This window comes from Musa acuminata, chromosome BXJ2-3, assembly GCF_036884655.1.
Source record: "Musa acuminata AAA Group cultivar baxijiao chromosome BXJ2-3, Cavendish_Baxijiao_AAA, whole genome shotgun sequence".
In the NCBI taxonomy this organism is placed as follows: Eukaryota; Viridiplantae; Streptophyta; class Magnoliopsida; order Zingiberales; family Musaceae; genus Musa; species Musa acuminata.
In genome coordinates this window covers 2,472,766-2,490,000 of record NC_088340.1, presented here as the reverse complement: position 1 = coordinate 2,490,000, position 17,235 = coordinate 2,472,766, and the positions used below count along the sequence as shown (strand labels likewise).

Genomic DNA, 17,235 nt, shown 5'->3' with positions numbered 1-17,235 from the left:
CAATCCAACAATTCATTATAACTATAAAGTGAGTCATGTATGGAAATGCAAGATGTGAGATGGATCTTAGTCCCGTGACCATTCCGTGATCTGTGAACTAGATGGTGGACCACATCATAGACTCCTTTTATCTAGCCATATCATCAATATTTTCATCTGTGATCCAATCAAATCTGATCTCATGCTCTGCAGTTGCCATATCTCCCACTTGCTATCTGTTATTTTTCTCTTCAACTCTCTCTTGTAAGGGCTTTTAGTTTTTGCAACTTTTTTTTGTCCAGCTGTAGTACTCTCAGTAGACCTGCCAGGACTCTTATGAAACTATCAATGCCTCTATATCCCACTCCAGTTGGTAGCTGTTACATTATTTAGTGGTCAAGAGTTTTGAGTCCCATTAGGGTGTTTTGGTGGTATGTGTCTGTGATAGCCTAGAAGCCAAGGAGAATTGAATAAGCATTTTCTACTGCTGAACTTATTCAAAGAAAAGAAAGAAAAATATGAAATGGACTTCCATTCTCCAGCTGATGAGTTATATATTAAGAAGGATTTTGTTCCACCTGCCTCTACAAGTGTAATTTTGAGATCAAATAGAAAAGTCTGGAACCTAATCTAAACAAGACTGAATCAACTCCAACTTGACCTGAACGATTATAATCATGATTTAAAATACTGATCACTATCAAAAAAGAGAAGAAAGGATATGAGGGGAATAGGTAAATGGATTGTTTGGAATAGCTACTCTCATGGTCATGTCAAATCAGGAAATATCAAAGAAACTAATATTCCTTCCTAGCAGCTGCCTGCAACCCAGGTTTGATCACTAAGGCAGGGATGCTTGTTAAGGTCATATATACACTCGTTCAATGCTTCTTTGGATGTCGTGTGATACATGCTCCTTGCTCCTTCCTGTCGACTGAGACCTTGATGTAGTGCATCTAGTGGTTTCTCATGGATTGCAGTCACAGAATGTTAGAAGAGTTGTCATTATGTTGTTAAGTGATAACAAATTACTAAATCTCGTTCAATGGTTATGGAGCTTGCTTTAATTGCTGCTCAACTCTCAACTCATATATAAGGACTGGTGTCTGTTGTTATCTTGTGGTGTTTTGCAAGTTGTTGATGCTCCTATATTCTTAGAACTGGATCATCGATCCTTTTGGACCTGGCATCTGCATGAGTGGTTCGGGACTACAATTGTGCTTGGTTTTTCATCTCATTTCGAAGTTGAGATGGAATGAAGATAACAACATGAAAGAAACAAATGGTGTGCGACTGTTACATATTATTCACAATGAAAGACGTGAATTAGATATGCATGTTTCTGTAGTAGATTTGTTTCTTTTAATTTTCAGATCTTGCTGTCTAGTGTTTGTGATACTTTCGCGTGTTGTGGCTGATGTATGTCGCTTTGTTTCAGTGCAGAATTGTCTCTGGATATGAATGAAGGTAAGAAGGTTATAGGGAACACCATTTTGATCGGCTGTAGATTGTGTGTGGACAAGTTAGGAAATTGAAGTACAAGACCATAAAAATATTGGATAAAAAAAGTGGCAGTGTGTGACGCATAAGACATCTGTGTATACTTAGTTTTGAACAGAAAATGCAGATTAGAATTTTGTCCTTAATTTCTGTAATCATATTCCATGCTCGTGGCTTATTAGTCAGAAAAGAAAGTTCAAATGTTCAGGTCACATGCTCAGACTGGCGTGTTTCCTTTCTTAATCTCATCCTGGCGACAGCCTCAATTCTTCTGATGATCTTTACCAACTCGAGGAGACTTCCCAATGCCATTAATTGTATCATTGTTCTGTATTTTGTTCATTACGATTTCAATTTCAATGCAATTTTAATTCCCATGCCCAGCCAATGATGAACCAAACATCGCAGTGAAACAAATCGGACTGTGTATCTTTGAAGGATACAGGGCATTTTAATGCAAATGATATGATATAAAAGATGTGGATATTCTTCTGTTTGCTGAGGACTTTGGGGATTAATGGTTTTAACATGTCATTCAATGTAGGATCCACTTCGCATCAGATCCACTGACCATAACTCGCCATTTCCAGTGCTGTAATAGCCACAGTTATTCCTGATATCCTCCATATAAGCTTCGAGCAACGCCAAACGGTAGTGAACATCTTCTTTAGTTTGAGCTTACCATCATGAATGATGTTGTTCAAGTCTGGTCTTCGACGGATGTCCCCGGTTCGGTTCGGTTCGGTTCAAGTCGTGGAGCAAAAACGAGCCGAACGGGTTCAAGGCAGGGAAGGGTGATCTCGTAATTTATGACATGTGTACTCGCCATCTATATATATGCACACACGCACATTTCTATTCCACCTTCTCGCAGCCCTAGGGTTTCGTCATTGCCGCCGCAGAGACCAACTACTCGAGCTAGGGTTCATTTCGAGGAGAGCGGCGGCGGCGAAGATGGTGGAGAAGGGTAATAAAGGGAGGAAGGAGGAGGTGGTCACGAGGGAGTACACGATCAATCTCCACAAACGTTTACATGGATGGTGCTTCTCTCTCTCTCCTGTTTCACTTTATTTTCTTGGATCTTTGCTTCTTCGTTTTATGTAGTTCTTTGATTGCTGAATCATTTTGTTCTGCCGTTAGAGGTACCTTCCATCAAGGGCTTTAGTCAGGATCGCAGTATCACTGTTGTTGCATCTTCAAGTGGATCTAATCCTTTCCGCAGCGTAACAGTAGCTTTTTTCTGTTCTTTATTACCTGTGCCGCCAATTACTTCGAGCCTTCGTAATTTAACCTATTAGATCAGTAGTATATTGGTCAGGCAAAAAAATCTGGTTTATGCATTATACAAATCTAAAATTGGTTTCATTTACAAAAAGATAAAAAAAAATAATTTTATGTATTGGAATCTTGTAGTCTCATATCCAAAGATCTCAAATGTAAACTCAATGGGGAATTTGTTGGGGTGGATGATATATTGATTGGTTATGATTATGTTAATATTTCTTTTGATATATCATGCCAAGAAAATGTTATGTAGCAGGACAGTGGCTTATTTCTTTGCAACAATTTACTGATCTGAAACAAAGATAAATTGAACTTTGAGTTCATAATAGTTTTTTGCAAATTGTAATACAAGGTCAAATAACTTGTGTGGTCATGTATCCCTGTGCAGAGGTGGCATATCCGATATGTGTGGCATGTGACAATTGCATCGATCTAGATGTTTTGGATTCTTCCAAACGGGACTTGAATGCCACTTTGTAAACAGTCCAGCAAGTTGCAAAATATTAAACTCAATATATGCATGACATTAGGATTGCTTCGATAGCCCCAACATTGTCAAGGACTTTCATCGACCATGTATCTCCATGAGCTGGTGGAGTCAGTTAAGCACAGTGCAAGAGTTGTGAGCATCACTATGACCTCAACCAGGTGGTTGAATCAACCTATGGGCTTATTTCTAACAGCAGGAATCTCGGACCCTCTTGAAAAATCATCAAGGTTTTAGATCTTCATTAAAATTTTTTGATGGATCGTGACAAATTTGATGACTCTTAAGATTTTCTGTTGCCTGGATATGTGAGTGCATATCGTAATTCGCATGGCATACAGCAACATGAGGCCCTTGTTGTGTTTGAATTCTCTTTTTTTTTTTTTTTTGTAAACATTCTTCAACTTATTTTTTTTAGTGCAGAATGAGCCAATATTAATCTCATATATAAGTTAGATCAACATATGTTAATTTGGTATTACCTGCATGAACTCTTTCACCACTTAACTTTGGTTTTGCCCTGCATCAACTCTTTCACTACATAACTGTTACCATCTCTATAGCCTGCTGGCACTGTGCAAGTATCAGCATATAAATTAGAGGAGTGTGTTTGTGATGGAAAGAAGCACATTAATTAGAAGCGAGATCTGTGTGCTTGTGATCAGAAAGATTTTGTGTTTGTCATTGTCTGCCTGGTGTTCCCAAGATGAATTTTCTACTGAAAATGTAGAATATCCTGAATCATGTGCTGTGGCAACTGCTTTTTAGTGTAATAGCTGCTGCCACTTGTTTCCTCTATTCTTACCTTCCTCTTCTCTCATTGGGTAGCACTTTTAAGAAGAAGGCTCCCAAGGCAATTAAGGAGATCAAGAAGTTTGCACAGAAGGCCATGGGTACCACAGATGTCAGGGTTGATGTGAAGCTCAACAAGCACATATGGAGCAGGGGGATCCGAAGCGTGCCAAGGCGAGTCCGAGTGAGGATTGCTCGCCAAAGGAACGACGAGGAGGATGCCAAAGAAGAACTGTATTCCTTGGTCACAGTTGCGGAAGTTCCACCGGAGGGGTTCAAGGGATTAGGTACCAAGGTCGTGGATGAAGCAGACTAATTTCTGCCGCAATGGGCACACCACCAGTCAAAATGAAGTCCTTATAGGTGATTTTGATGCACTGTTCATGTTTGGACAACGTAGTGTTTCTGTCTTGTTCTTCATGTTTGCATGTTTAAGAACTTTGTTATTGATCCTCGTGGTGTTTTCTTTCTCTGATTGCACTTCAATGTTTTTTGATCTTGATATTTACGCTGACAACCATTTTTGTTGAAGTTGTGGATGTATTATCCACGGGACCAAATGAATTCGCTTACCTTTACATCGACCAAAGGGAATGTGGTCACCGGTGTAACCACATTAACATTCGACAATTATAGACAACCAATTCGTAGGGTTATATTGAGCTTATACTGTTTCTTTTTCTCGTTAGCTACACAGCATTGTTTCACTGACCTTCAACATGTTTAATAAACTTGTTACTTTCACGTCAAGGTTCAGTAGTTAGTGTGGGATCAGCGTTCGAGTGTGTCATAAGGTAGGTGATTGGCAATTATCGCAAGGGTTGGTGGTTCGAAGATAAGGAATTTGGTAGGCCATACTGCAAAATTTGGCTTTAGTCGAAGAGCGTTTGGTGTGTTATGATAAGATTCGGATCATGTCATCATCGAATGATGCCTCATGTCATCATCGAATGATGCCTCATGACTAAATTTCGTTACGACTAAATTTGATTATATCATTGACAAATAATATTTTATCATCGGTTGATTGACATGTCATCATCATCGATTATGTTATTATTCAAATAATATTTTATCATCGGTTGATTGACATGTCATCATCATCGATTATGTTATTATTCAGTAGATGATGCCTCATGACTAAATTTCGTTACGACTAAATTTGATTATATCATTGACAAACAATATTTTATCATCGGTTGATTGACATGTCATCATCGCTTCATCGATTATGTCATTATTCAGTAGATGATGCCTCATGATTAAATTTCGTCACGATTAAATTTGATTATATCATTGACAAATAATATTTTATTATCGGTTGATTAATACTCCGTAGCCTCATTCAATCGTGTATCATTGTCAAGGGATGCTTCTCGCTAAATTTGAATATATTATTATCAAGAGGAATACTTTGTCTCAAATTCAATTACATGGATACTTTTATGTCTAGATTCAATCATATTATTCATCAGATTAGATTATATTTTATGATCGGATTTAACTACATTAAACTAATATTGTTTTATAATATTTTATTATTAAATTCAATCGCATCATCATCTGTTGATATTTCATAATTGGATTCGATTGTATCAATACGAGTGAACGCTTCATAGTCAAATTTAATAGCATCATCCTCGATTGACACTTGACATGATCATATCGTTGTAGATGTTTCTCACTAGATTTGATTATATTTATCATTAGGGAGCATTTCATGATCGAATTTGAGTGCATCAGGATACTTCATGTTAAATTCGATCGCATCATAATTGACATGTTTTATGTCTAGATTTGATCGCGTTGTCCCGCTTTCGCGAGAACCACATCAAAATACACGAACCCTGCCATCCCATCCGACCCACCCTAAAATCCAAATACACACTTCATCACATCACCCGAGACAGAATCGGGCCTTCTGGTGGGCCCAGGTCTCGAGCATGAGATCGGGCTTGGCGTTGACGATGACGAGGAAGGAGGTAATGTAGCAAGGGAGTTCGCAATCCTCCCACTTCCTCGACTCCCCCGGGGGCGGCGGCGGCGGCCGGTTGAAGAGATAACCCTTGGGGCGCTCCTCCGTCCCGGGGCTCGTCCACCGCCCCTTGTCTGCGCCGCTGCTCTTAGTCGGCCGCCCACGCGATCGCCTTCGATGGAAGATGGGCAAGGAGACCCTTTCTTAGTTACACCAACCCGAACAAAAACCCAGTTTTGGTGGGCTTTATTGTGCTACCGAAAGCCCCTTTTGGTGTGCTTTAATGGGCCACAATTAGTCCAAATCAGTTTTGCGAAGCCCATACAACTGATAGAAGAAGCCACAGAGAGAGAGAGAGAGAGAGAGAGAGAGAGAGAGAGAGAGAGATTGCCTTTAACTTGAATGAATAAGATGTTGGGGCACACTAAAAAGGGTCTCTTTCTTCAATAGAAAACACCGCCCAGATTAGATTTGCTACGTTAAGCTTGGCCATGATCTCTACTACTGCAACAGTACCAACTCCGGAACGTACGTGTATTGCACCATGCGGCGGCGAGGTCTGAGTATTTTGGTCTCCTTCATCGATGCCCGTCTCATGTTGAGGATCACGTGACCAATGATTAATCGCTTACTTTAATCCGCTGAACTAATCATTGACGTCCTCGATTATTATATACTTCATGAAAAGTTCCGCAACATTCTCATCAATTTTCATCCATTTTCACTTAGATCGAATTCCCATATCTTATCATTGGAAATTTTTCACGTATCGTTTTTATAATTTTATTTCTTTTTTCGTTAAATTGTATCCTACATCTATGCCTAGGTATTGACTTATGCACTTAATCTTAGCTCAGTTTTGTATGGTCGCTCATCACCCACGATACAAATATGACCACACAAGAAGGTGACTTGTGACGGAGACCTTATCCTCATTGTTATCATTCTCGATTGCTCTGCTTGCATCTTCATCATTAGCCATAGAAGCTATGAAAAGTAAGGATAGGACTGATGAGGAGAGGAGGAGAGTTGGGATAATAAGGCCAACGATAACTTGTATGGTTCGACAAGAACGATGGTACTAGATGAAAGCGATGACTACGGAATATCATTATTTTTAAAAAATATCCAGTAAATTTTTTTAAAAAAACTAGCATGCTATCTTAATTTTTTTTATAAAGATAGTAGCTGTTTTTTTTTCAAGAATTAATCTTTTATTTTCTCCGCTGCAAAAGGCAAAATCGAAAAACAAAACATTTCAATCAGATATTAAGAATGACTTGCAACAGCTGCTATCTCAAGGCCAATCCAAATCCAACCGGTGAGCATAAATCAACCAATGGGACACGGTGATGAGTGCATGCGCAACACCGTTCACTTCTTCAACATTATCCACAATTATCCGAAGACGTGTCCCGTTCTACGCTTTTCAAGAATCACGAAAATGCAGTTCTAATGATAACATTCCCTAAGGCATTAATTGCGTCACTTGTAAGCACACACACACAGCTCACCGACCATTACCGGGATCTTTACACCGCCACCGCGCGGGGTCACTTGCAAACTGGCAGCGGTCCGCCGCAGAGGCAGTCATTGTTGGCGAAGGACGCCGCCTCGAGGTGGTCGAACGGGGAGCCGGTAGGGATGTGGCCGCAAAGGTGGTTGTGGCTGAGACCCAAGTGTCCAACGAACGCCGCCGTCAGCAGCGTCTTCGGCACGGGGCCTCTCAGCTGATTGTATGACAGATCCAGCGCCGTGTAGTACGAGTGGGAGCCGAACACGTCCGGTATCTCCCCCTCCACGGCGTTCCGGCTCAGGTTCAATATGCCCAGCCCCCGGCTGGAAAACAGCGCCGTCGGGATCTGGCCGGTAAGCCGGTTCGAGTCGAGATACAGCGACGACAGCACCGGCACGGACCCGAGACTGCCGGGGATCTCCCCGGAAATGCGGTTATGGGCAAGGTCAAGGTCCGCGAGCCGGGTCATATGGCCGACGGAGGAGGGGATGCTACCGGAGATGCGGTTGCGGGAGAGCATGGCGCGGCTGAGCATGCGCAAGTTGCCGAAGTCGCCGGGGATGGGGCCGGATATCTGGTTGTTGCTGAGGTCGAGGTGCATGAGGGACGAGAGGGCGAGGATGGAGGTGGGAATGGAACCGGATATCTGGTTGTTAGCGACGTTGAGGACGGTGAGGCGGGAGAGGTTGCCAATGTCGTTGGGGATGGGGCCGGACAGGCGGTTGCCCACGAGGTCAAGGATGCTGAGAAAGGAGAGGGAGGTGAGGCAGGGAGGAATGGGCCCGGAGATCTGCTTCCAGTCGGCGAGGATGAGAGTGGTGAGACGGTCCAGGCGGCAGATCTCCGGCGAAATGCGACCGTACATGAGGCCACGGGATCGGCCGGAGCGGGAAATGATGCGGTCCTCCGACTCGTCGCGGAGGGAGATGCCGGCGACGCGCCCGGTGGTGGGGTCACAGCTGACGCCGTACCACTGGGAGCAGCAATCGTCGCCCGTCCACGAGGAGAAGATTCCTAGGCGCTTCTCGGACAAGGCGGAGCGAAAGGCCAGGAGCGCATCGCGGTCCAACGTCGGGCACCCGGAGCTGCCCCGGACGCACGCCGCGGCCGCAATAACGACGAGGACGAGGACGAAAGAGAGCAAATGAGGCGCCATGGATGGAGGGGATGGTCCGGCGGGGGTTTGCTCTCTGCCCTCGCCCTTTTAATAACAACTCCGGATACAGGTCCAATGCAAGTAACAGCAGTAACCGAACGTCAGGAAACGCGTGTCCATACCTGAGCGGCGGAATCGCAAAGTGGGAGAGCATGGGCCGGATCAAGGGATTGGGTGACGTGGGCCCATATCAGTTAATGCGAACACGACGGTCCTTTGTCCAGCTAAAAGATGATGATGTTAATCACGTAGACAGCCCAACGGTTCGATGGTGACGTGCGAAGGCTCCGACGAGATAGCGCACGATCCTCGAATTCTCGTCTTAATTGCCAATACAGATGGCAACTGCGCACGGAGGCACCCCAACAATTGCACATATTTGCTCGTTCCCCTGCAAACAAACGACATTTATATCACGAGGATGATTTTGGAGGACACATAGTTTACTGTATATTTTATGAGCTTTTATTTGGATTTTTTTTTTTTTTTTTGCCATGTAAACACACTGCTATTCCTTCCTGACATTACAACTTGATGCAGGAGAGACTACTTTCCAGGTAAGATGCACTAGAAAACAGAGATATTTAGAGCTTGGATGCACTCAATGCTTGTTGCTTTGCTGTAAGGAGCATAACAGGTATGGAACTAATGAACAGAAATTTATCGGCTAAGAAATTAATTCTGTCTAATAAATCAATGCTCTGTCTAATATCAGCCTATAATAATAACAGTTAACAATAAGAATTCTTTACGACACATTTCAGTAAAAAGAACATCGAATCAGTCATAAAAAGAAGAATCGCATCATACATACAACCCTATATGAAGGAATAAGAAGTAGAGGAATTGAGGAAAACACATCCATCCTACTTCAAGAAAGTACAGTTGCATACTGTGGCTGTATCTTAAGAGCAGATGCAGATTAATGAAGACTGATGGTCAAACTGATTTAGGTAGGCAAAAATAGCCATAGTTACAGACTTCGACAAGACATGGGAGAAGTATTTCATTTTGGTTTCAGTTTCTGCTCTATATTAGATCTGGTCAAGTAGGTACAAATAAAGCATTAATGAAAGCCCATCTGCAATTTATTAATGATAGAAATACTTCACAGATTTTGATCAATGAAAAGACACCTCATTTCAGATTCTTTCTTAATTTAGAATTCTTCTGCTATTTTTCTTTTGTTATCTTCTCTACTACCTTTCAAACCTCCCATCTTTCACTCCAAATTTACTATTTATGTCATTTGATGTTTTTTATTTTCCAACTTTATTATGGGGCCTCTATATGCTAAACACAAAATAAAATAATTAAAAGTCTTATCCAGATACCACAACAAGCATTCTGCCATCCTCTTCCTATTACACATTTACTAGGATTATCTATAGCTATGAATTCAATATCCTTTCATGCATCAACTAATTAAACACAAGTTCTTCAGATAAATTAATACATTTATTCAACTCAAGTCAATATTCTAAAGATATATAATAAGGGTGGATACATGAGAAAAATAATATGTGAATCCCAGCATATGCAAAGGTTGACCCTATTTTTTTCATTACAGGATAAGAAGTGTAAGAATAATTTCTGATTCATTGGCAACTTCTCTTATATAGTTTGTTTCCGATTCTTGTTTGATGCACTACAGCAATTATGTTCAGAATTAATGAAATTGCTTTTTTAAATTATGCTATTCAGAAACTTATTGTAAGCTTGTGACCATGAACCGATGTATTAAATCAATTGTTAAACTCAATCTTGGAAATCATAGTGGAAAGAAAGAACAAAACTCAAGACTGACAGATCATGGTGAAAGAAAGGAAGGTAGTAGAACCAGAGTAAGAATTTTAGCTTCAATGAAAAAAAAATTTTGATGATGAAAATTTGGAAATGGCCAGCAAAGGAGAATTGGAGCTAGGAGGTGTGAATTTTAAAAGTCTACAAGGGCTTAATATCATCAATTTCTAAGGGGAAAAATCCATAATTATGAAAACAATCAGCAACCAGGAGAAAAAATCATAACTGGTCTATGAACTTATAGCAATGAAACTAAGCCTTTTACTTGGTGAAAAATGCTTGTCTCTCCGGAGAGGAGGTTGGTACCAATTGTGGATTTTTGAAATCATAATCTCAATGTCAACATGGATTTTGCTAAGGACCATATAGTAGAAAGAAGAGATTTATAATTAAAAGACACAATAAGTGCATTTCTTAACCAAAAAATATATCAAATCGATGAAATACAGACGCCTAGCAAGCATCTCTTATCAATGAAATTTAGACGAGAATTAACAGAATGTCATACTACAATAGATGAAACCTTTACCAATTCCGGCTTTTGTGACAGATTTCCAAAAAGAAGCGACTAATACTGCATAAACACTAGCAGAAGTGAAAGGCATGAATAGGATCAAACTAGTTTTGCTTTCTGAGGCAATAGACATGTGCGAACTTGAAAAATTAAACCATCTTTTCATTACTTACTACAAGAGAACAAGTGACATAAAGAACAGAATAAGGTGTTCCATTTTGTACAAGGCCTTGTTGAATTACTAAAAGATGCTCAGCAACTTCAATAAATCTCTAGAATTTCTTTGGCAGCTCTCAATTTAACTCAAGAAAGAGTGACTAAACCTAATTCCACTGACCTGCATTCACGATGATTTGTTGGTTTCTCGGCATGCTCTGTCCTACCTTTAATACATTAGATCATGACTCACCTCATCTGGACCCATTAATACAATGAATCATGCAATGTGACTAAATATGCATACGCTATTGATCTTAGATACCAGCAAGAGAATGCACATTGCATGATTCATTTGCAAGAAAAAAACTAACCTCATACATACATAATGTAACTCAAGCAAAGGAAGAACATAAACAGGTAGGTTTCTTTTTTTTTTACTTAATAATATTAATTTCAGCTGATAATATGTCGAAGACGATCCTGTTGATTGCTTAAAGAACCAAGATCTTCCACCCACACTCAGTGGCAAGTTTACATGAATAGCAAGCTGGTTCTAGACCTCAGTTTGCACATCCTCCGAATCAAATTGTCTCACATTTTTCAAGCAAGGGAACATTTCGAATTATTGCAACATTTCAAGAAAATTTGACGGGCATGTCCAGAATCATGCACCCAACAGATAAGCGGAAGCGGCACAACTCAACTAAACAGCAGAGCAAATGGATCTGGGTTTACCTAAGAAACGAAGTAGACGATGGGTTCGTTCATCGATCAGAAGTAGAGGGCCATCTGGATGGTCTTCTCTGTGAACCCGCACTTCTCGTAGAACGACCTCAGATCGGGCGTGCAATCGAGGATGACCTTGTAGCAGCCAGCGGCCTTCGCGTGGTTCGAAAGGTAACGAACCACCCGCTGCCCAAGGCGGCGGCGGCGGGCGGCGGCGTCGACGACGACGTCCTCGATGTGGCCGACCTTGCCGCCACCGTGGACGAACTTGCGCTCAATAAAGACGCTGCCGGTAGCGACGATCCGGCCGGCGTGGCGGTCCTCGGCGACGACGATGAGGTGGTCGTCACCGAGGGCGGCGAGGTCAGCGAAGCGGGCGCGGAAGTCCGCGTCGGAGAGGGGGGCGGTGGCAGTGCTGAGCTGAGATAGTAGCTCGACAAAACCCTTGGCGTTGTCGGAAATCTCGAGGCGGCGTAGCTGGAGAAGCAGATCGTCCTCCTCACCGTCGACCGCCGTCGTCTCCGATCGCTCGTCCATTCCGCCCGACACCTTCCACTCCGGGTTCGCTTCCTGGATCGGGTTAGACACAGAGAGAGAGAGAGAGAGAGAGGGGGAGAGAGGCAACAACTATTTCTATGCACGAAGATTATCGGATCCATCAGGATCCGAGTCCAAATCCGAATAGTTAGCTTGAAATATAAGCGATCCGGATCGTACCCTACGGGCTGAGACGGAGCCTCACGTAAAGATCACTTGATTTTTTTGGGGAGCTAATTATATATTATTTTTTAATTAATTATTTTTAATATCTGATTTTTATACTCTCAAAATTTATTAAAATATTTTTTTTATATTTTTAATCATATAAATATAAAGATCTTAATGTTTTATTTTCGTAAGTATAAAAATTTGAATGTAATTTTTAAAAATATATATATATTAAAATATTAAAGATAACTAATTACATAAGGTAATATAATTAGTCTCATTTTTCATGAGCTGATCGACTTATTTGGGTCATTATGCTATTTAAGTAGATTCAAACAAAAAGATGGAAACCCAACGATTATATATGATCAGACCTTTTGATCAGCATTTTATATAATGTAAATAAAAGAAAATTAATAATTATCCTCTCCCTTCCCATAATCCATAGATCGTAATTATATATATCATATAAAATGACTCCTCAGTAGAAAAATACTGGCAACATCTCTTTGCAACCAAACAATTATTGGTGAAAGAGAAAGAAGACATACATTTCAACAGCTCGCGGAAGCACCATATCCATGACAAACAAAGAAAGCCAAAGAGAAGTAATCGCTAGTATCTGCAAAGAACCCTGCACCTGAGAACCCTATCCTCGATGTAGAACCCCGGCACGACCATGGTCTTAACTCGACCTGGGATTTGTGCTCTTCTTCTGCCTAAAAGAATCTCTTCCATGTAGAGGGGATCGAAGTTTTGGTCTTCCTCAACTCGCAATATCATCAGAGGTGGGCTGAAGGAAAAAGCGAGCAGGTGAAGCAACCAAATGCATTTGGCGGCCACAAAGAAGCACCGGAGGAGCTGTTCAGGCCATGCTCTAGACCAATTTAGCAAGGAGACAACGCAGCTCATTTTTCTATCACAAAACCTGCTGAATTCTTCACTGTAGGACTTCGTCCCCTTGCACAACACTTCATTCCAACTCAAGTTCCTAAGTGAAATGAATGATGAGAAATTCTCCTGACGATCTTGCCGTGGATCTAGAAACTTTGGCGAGCCATTCTTCTGGAACACACAGTTCTCAAAGTCCTGATACATAGACTGGTTGACGAGAGCTTCCACAATATGGTTTGTCAACGCTTTGGAGTATTTATTACTTAATGCCATCCGGTGAGGTTGGAGAAGCAGATTCAGCTTCTCCATCAGATTGCAATCAGTCTCTTCGATTTGATGTATCAGCATCTTGCAGAACTGTTTGATTGATAGCCTGGCTTCTGATACCATTTGCAGAAAACCCTCCACCATCACCTCGTGGCTGACGGGCATCAGATTGTCTTTGATGCCACCACTGGATTTTGTCCTCCTTGACAAATTAGGCCTGTCCAGAACCTGATCGTTCTTCACATGCTTTGTCTGCTTTAGAGCCTTCTTCAGCTCTTCACAATGTATTTCTAATGTGACTAGCTTTTGTTGTAGCTCTCCCAGTGAAGATCTCATTTCGGAAACTTCTGCAAGAGCTGCATCTCTGTTGTTGTTCGCTTCAAGCAGCTCCTTCTTCAGTGATTCAAGCGAAAGTAATCCCCACTCCTTCAGAAGTTGGGCCATGTCTTCAGATTCTATTGGATTCGGCGACATCTCTGCCTTGGGCTTCTTTTTTGATCTTGGAAATAACCATGATAAAAGAGGTCCTCTGTGCTTCGTATGCACTTGTATTGGTGGCTCCGATTCATGCGATGAGCTTGTCACTAACTTCGACTTCTTGTGCTCGCTTTCAGATTCCCTATTAATGGTTGCAGGCTTGCATGAGTTGCATGTTGTGATGGCTTCATATGCTGGACTGGTTCCACTGCTTGAAGAATTGAGGACATCGGCTATCAGAGAAGCTTGCAGTTTGTGGTTTACGCATGTGCTTCTCTTGGAGAAATGCTCATTCGTAAAGCAAACGTTTTGCTCACTGTTGGAGGCAGAAACTACATTTCTAGCCATGTTTACTGCTTCATCATTTTTGCCTGTTCGTAGATTGATAGATCTCCAGGTTTCTGATAAGCTTCGATTCTCTGGTTGGATATAGTGACGATCCCATAAGGGTTCTTCTTCATAGCTCTGTCAAACATAGACAACTGAAGTCACAAGCAAAGAACCAAATAAATGATAGAAACTTAACAGCAATTCCCTACAACCAGCCAGCATCAGCTCTAAAGAGAGTATTGATATATCTCAATGCTGATTCATGCAAATCAATTCAGTCTGCATTATATAATGAATGGGTTCCGACACAATTGATTTATGGGAAGCAAGGAACATGTATGGTTGGCTATACTAGTTGGTGACCTGTTCATAGTGAGAAAGACAGCAATACAAAACTCCTGGTCCTTAGGACATTTCAATTTCTTCTTGGCCAGGCACCTGTAGATAGTGCTTGAGAAATCCTTGAAGAAGCATATGCATTTAGTATAGAACTGATCATAGATTGACGTCGTGAATCCACCAAGGTCGAACCGAACAAAGCACACTCAAAAGACCGACGCCAAGATAAGGCTTTTCCCTTCCCGCAGGGAAACGAAAACGGAAACTAAAACCTCTCTAGGTGCCAAGCAAATGAGGTAAAAGGCGAAGGGCATCGAGAGTTCTCACGGGTGTGAAGACAGGGTAGTCTTCGGCGGCGGATAGCGGATTGGAATGCCGCGAGAGCGAAGGAGAAGCGCCGACGGGGGGCCCGAGGACCGCGGAGCCACCAAGGTTGCTCCTTTTTAGCAGCGCCGCGTGCAGGGACCTCAGCTCCACGGCCTTGGCAATGGCGGCCTGGAAGTCCTCTCTTTGGGTCTCATGCGCCTGAGAAGAAGCGGTAGAAGAAGCCATGGCGGCTAGAAGCTATCAAAGGGTGGGGATTGAACTCAGAAGGACATGGTGGAGGGGTCATAATACTCAAAGAGAAAACTTCGACAAGAATATAGTAGGAGGAAGAAAGGGAGAGAAAATCCAAGGCTGGTTTACTCTAAAAGGTCGGAGATGGGGGAGGACAGAGAGCAGAGACTTGTAACATAGACACAGTGAGGAGGAGAGCAGCTGTTAATATAGACATACTGAGGAACCAACGAATGACGAAAAGCTTGCCTGCTCCGGTAACATGCACCCGGCAGTAACATTTCCTACGACATATTTCAACCAGCTCAGGTGGTTCGCATATAAGGTCGAGCTAATGATCTGCTCAATTTCAAGACACCAAAACTCTTAAATTTTAAGCCACATTAATCTTCTCAAAAGAAAATTCATATATATGAGGAAAATCGAAGTTATTCCGATACTATATGAGATGAAACTGCAATGTTTGATAGGGTAAAAATAATCAGCAGCCATCACATACTTTCGTTCGAGCTGCGAGGAAACCATTTTGTAGTTCGGTTAAGGGTGTTGGCGCAGATCAAGTAGAAATATTACTGAACGACTGATGATAGGAATCTATCAATACCTGCAAAGGATAACATCGACGCTGCTTATCTTTAAATCTGTTCTGTCTCGGAGTTTACGTTACAGCCAGCACGAGAGTTCATTATCCGCCAACTAAGCTATCTGGTTGTTCGATCTTGGGGTGGATCGATCGACCACATGTTCTTTTGGCACCTGATAATGGTAAAAGGATTTGATCTTTGTGTGATAGCTACTGTCTGCAAAAGAAATGGGCAAGAAATATGTGAACCCCAAGGAGTTTCCGCCAGCAAATGTCTAGGAGACATCTCCATCCAGGAAAGGCCAAGAAAGCAAGGAGTTTCTTGTATCCATCAACAAATTAGATGGAATCAAGCGCCAGTCTCGAGAGAAGAAAGAAAAGGAAAGCAGGGTTGATGTAAAAGCAGCCATGGAGATTTTGAATCTGAAGCTTGTCCTATGTCTTTTGGCACATCTCAAACCAGTCAATCTAATGAAGATTTTTCACTTGGGAGTTACAGCGAGTGGAAAACGATCCAAAATAAGACGAAGGTACATGAGAAAATGCTGATGGGCTTCTCTATAGCTCACAGGTCTGAGAGCTGGTATGAATGTCCAAGTTTACCGTCACGATGTTTCACGGCCATGCAGCAGAAGTCGATGGTACACATCCTGAACTCGATTCCAGGATACAGTCTGCATCATAACCTGAAACAGGGGAAACTTATCGTCATGGCAACATCAAAAGATTAAAGCGTCGGGGTACGTCAGTTCTGTCTGGTCCATGTTTTGTAGCATCTGTTTTCATGTTGACAATGTCAGCACGGTCACTTGGTCGGGGAAAAGAATGGTCGATGAAGGAAAAGGCCGGAACGCCTGACGGACAGGAAGAGAGAAGAATCCCCGGTGGCCCAGCTAGTTGGGGAACTACAGACTGTAGTTGTGGCTACGACACCCTCGGCATGCGCTTCCGTTTCTGCACTACCGTCATGTGCCATCTTCTTCCTCAAAGATGCGGTAAGATTCGATTGTACAGTGGGACTCCATCAGCGCCTCAAGCCCTTCAGTGGTGATAAGATCACGAGTCACTTTCAAGCTTTTGCTTGAATTAGTAGTCGATTTCTCAGAAGGTGACAAGCACCTGCTGCCGACAGGGGTTCGTTCTTTTGGAGGACAGACGTTCCCTCCTTCCCTGCTCATATGACACAAA

The 17,235-nt window shown here is 42.1% G+C and overlaps 5 protein-coding genes across 7 annotated transcripts in view; 2 read left to right on the top strand and 3 right to left on the bottom strand.

Annotated features, from left to right (window-relative positions):
• The window catches only part of LOC103976988 (E3 ubiquitin-protein ligase makorin), an 8,266-nt gene extending 6,399 nt beyond the window's left edge, over nt 1-1,867 (top strand). For 2 of the 3 annotated variants that reach the window (XM_065098215.1, XM_065098217.1), the window contains one exon: nt 1,418-1,867. The gene's annotated coding sequence lies outside the window, so the exon portion shown is untranslated. The remainder of the gene's footprint in view (nt 1-1,417) is intronic. The other variant, XM_065098216.1, reaches the window with a different exon arrangement.
• Nucleotides 1,868-2,334: 467 nt separating this feature from the next.
• LOC135606879 (large ribosomal subunit protein eL31-like) lies at nt 2,335-4,512 on the top strand. The gene is made up of 2 exons (XM_065098219.1): nt 2,335-2,519; nt 4,079-4,512. Exons 1-2 carry the CDS (start codon nt 2,434-2,436, stop codon nt 4,356-4,358), a joined length of 366 nt encoding a protein of 121 aa, XP_064954291.1. The 5' UTR covers nt 2,335-2,433; the 3' UTR covers nt 4,359-4,512.
• A 2,802-nt stretch (nt 4,513-7,314) lies between these two features.
• LOC103976991 (DNA damage-repair/toleration protein DRT100-like) lies at nt 7,315-8,827 on the bottom strand. The gene has a single exon (XM_009392371.3). It carries the CDS (start codon nt 8,687-8,689, stop codon nt 7,571-7,573), a length of 1,119 nt encoding a protein of 372 aa, XP_009390646.2. The 5' UTR covers nt 8,690-8,827; the 3' UTR covers nt 7,315-7,570.
• A 113-nt stretch (nt 8,828-8,940) lies between these two features.
• LOC135606877 (probable glucosamine 6-phosphate N-acetyltransferase 2) lies at nt 8,941-12,505 on the bottom strand. Its single transcript, XM_065098214.1, has 2 exons — nt 11,901-12,505; nt 8,941-9,080 (listed from the first exon to the last, which is right to left on the bottom strand). Exon 1 carries the CDS (start codon nt 12,426-12,428, stop codon nt 11,937-11,939), a length of 492 nt encoding a protein of 163 aa, XP_064954286.1. The 5' UTR covers nt 12,429-12,505; the 3' UTR covers nt 8,941-9,080; nt 11,901-11,936.
• A 514-nt stretch (nt 12,506-13,019) lies between these two features.
• LOC103977365 (IRK-interacting protein-like) lies at nt 13,020-15,729 on the bottom strand. The gene is made up of 2 exons (XM_009392859.3): nt 15,234-15,729; nt 13,020-14,702 (listed from the first exon to the last, which is right to left on the bottom strand). Exons 1-2 carry the CDS (start codon nt 15,456-15,458, stop codon nt 13,215-13,217), a joined length of 1,713 nt encoding a protein of 570 aa, XP_009391134.2. The 5' UTR covers nt 15,459-15,729; the 3' UTR covers nt 13,020-13,214.
• Nucleotides 15,730-17,235: the final 1,506 nt, after the last annotated feature.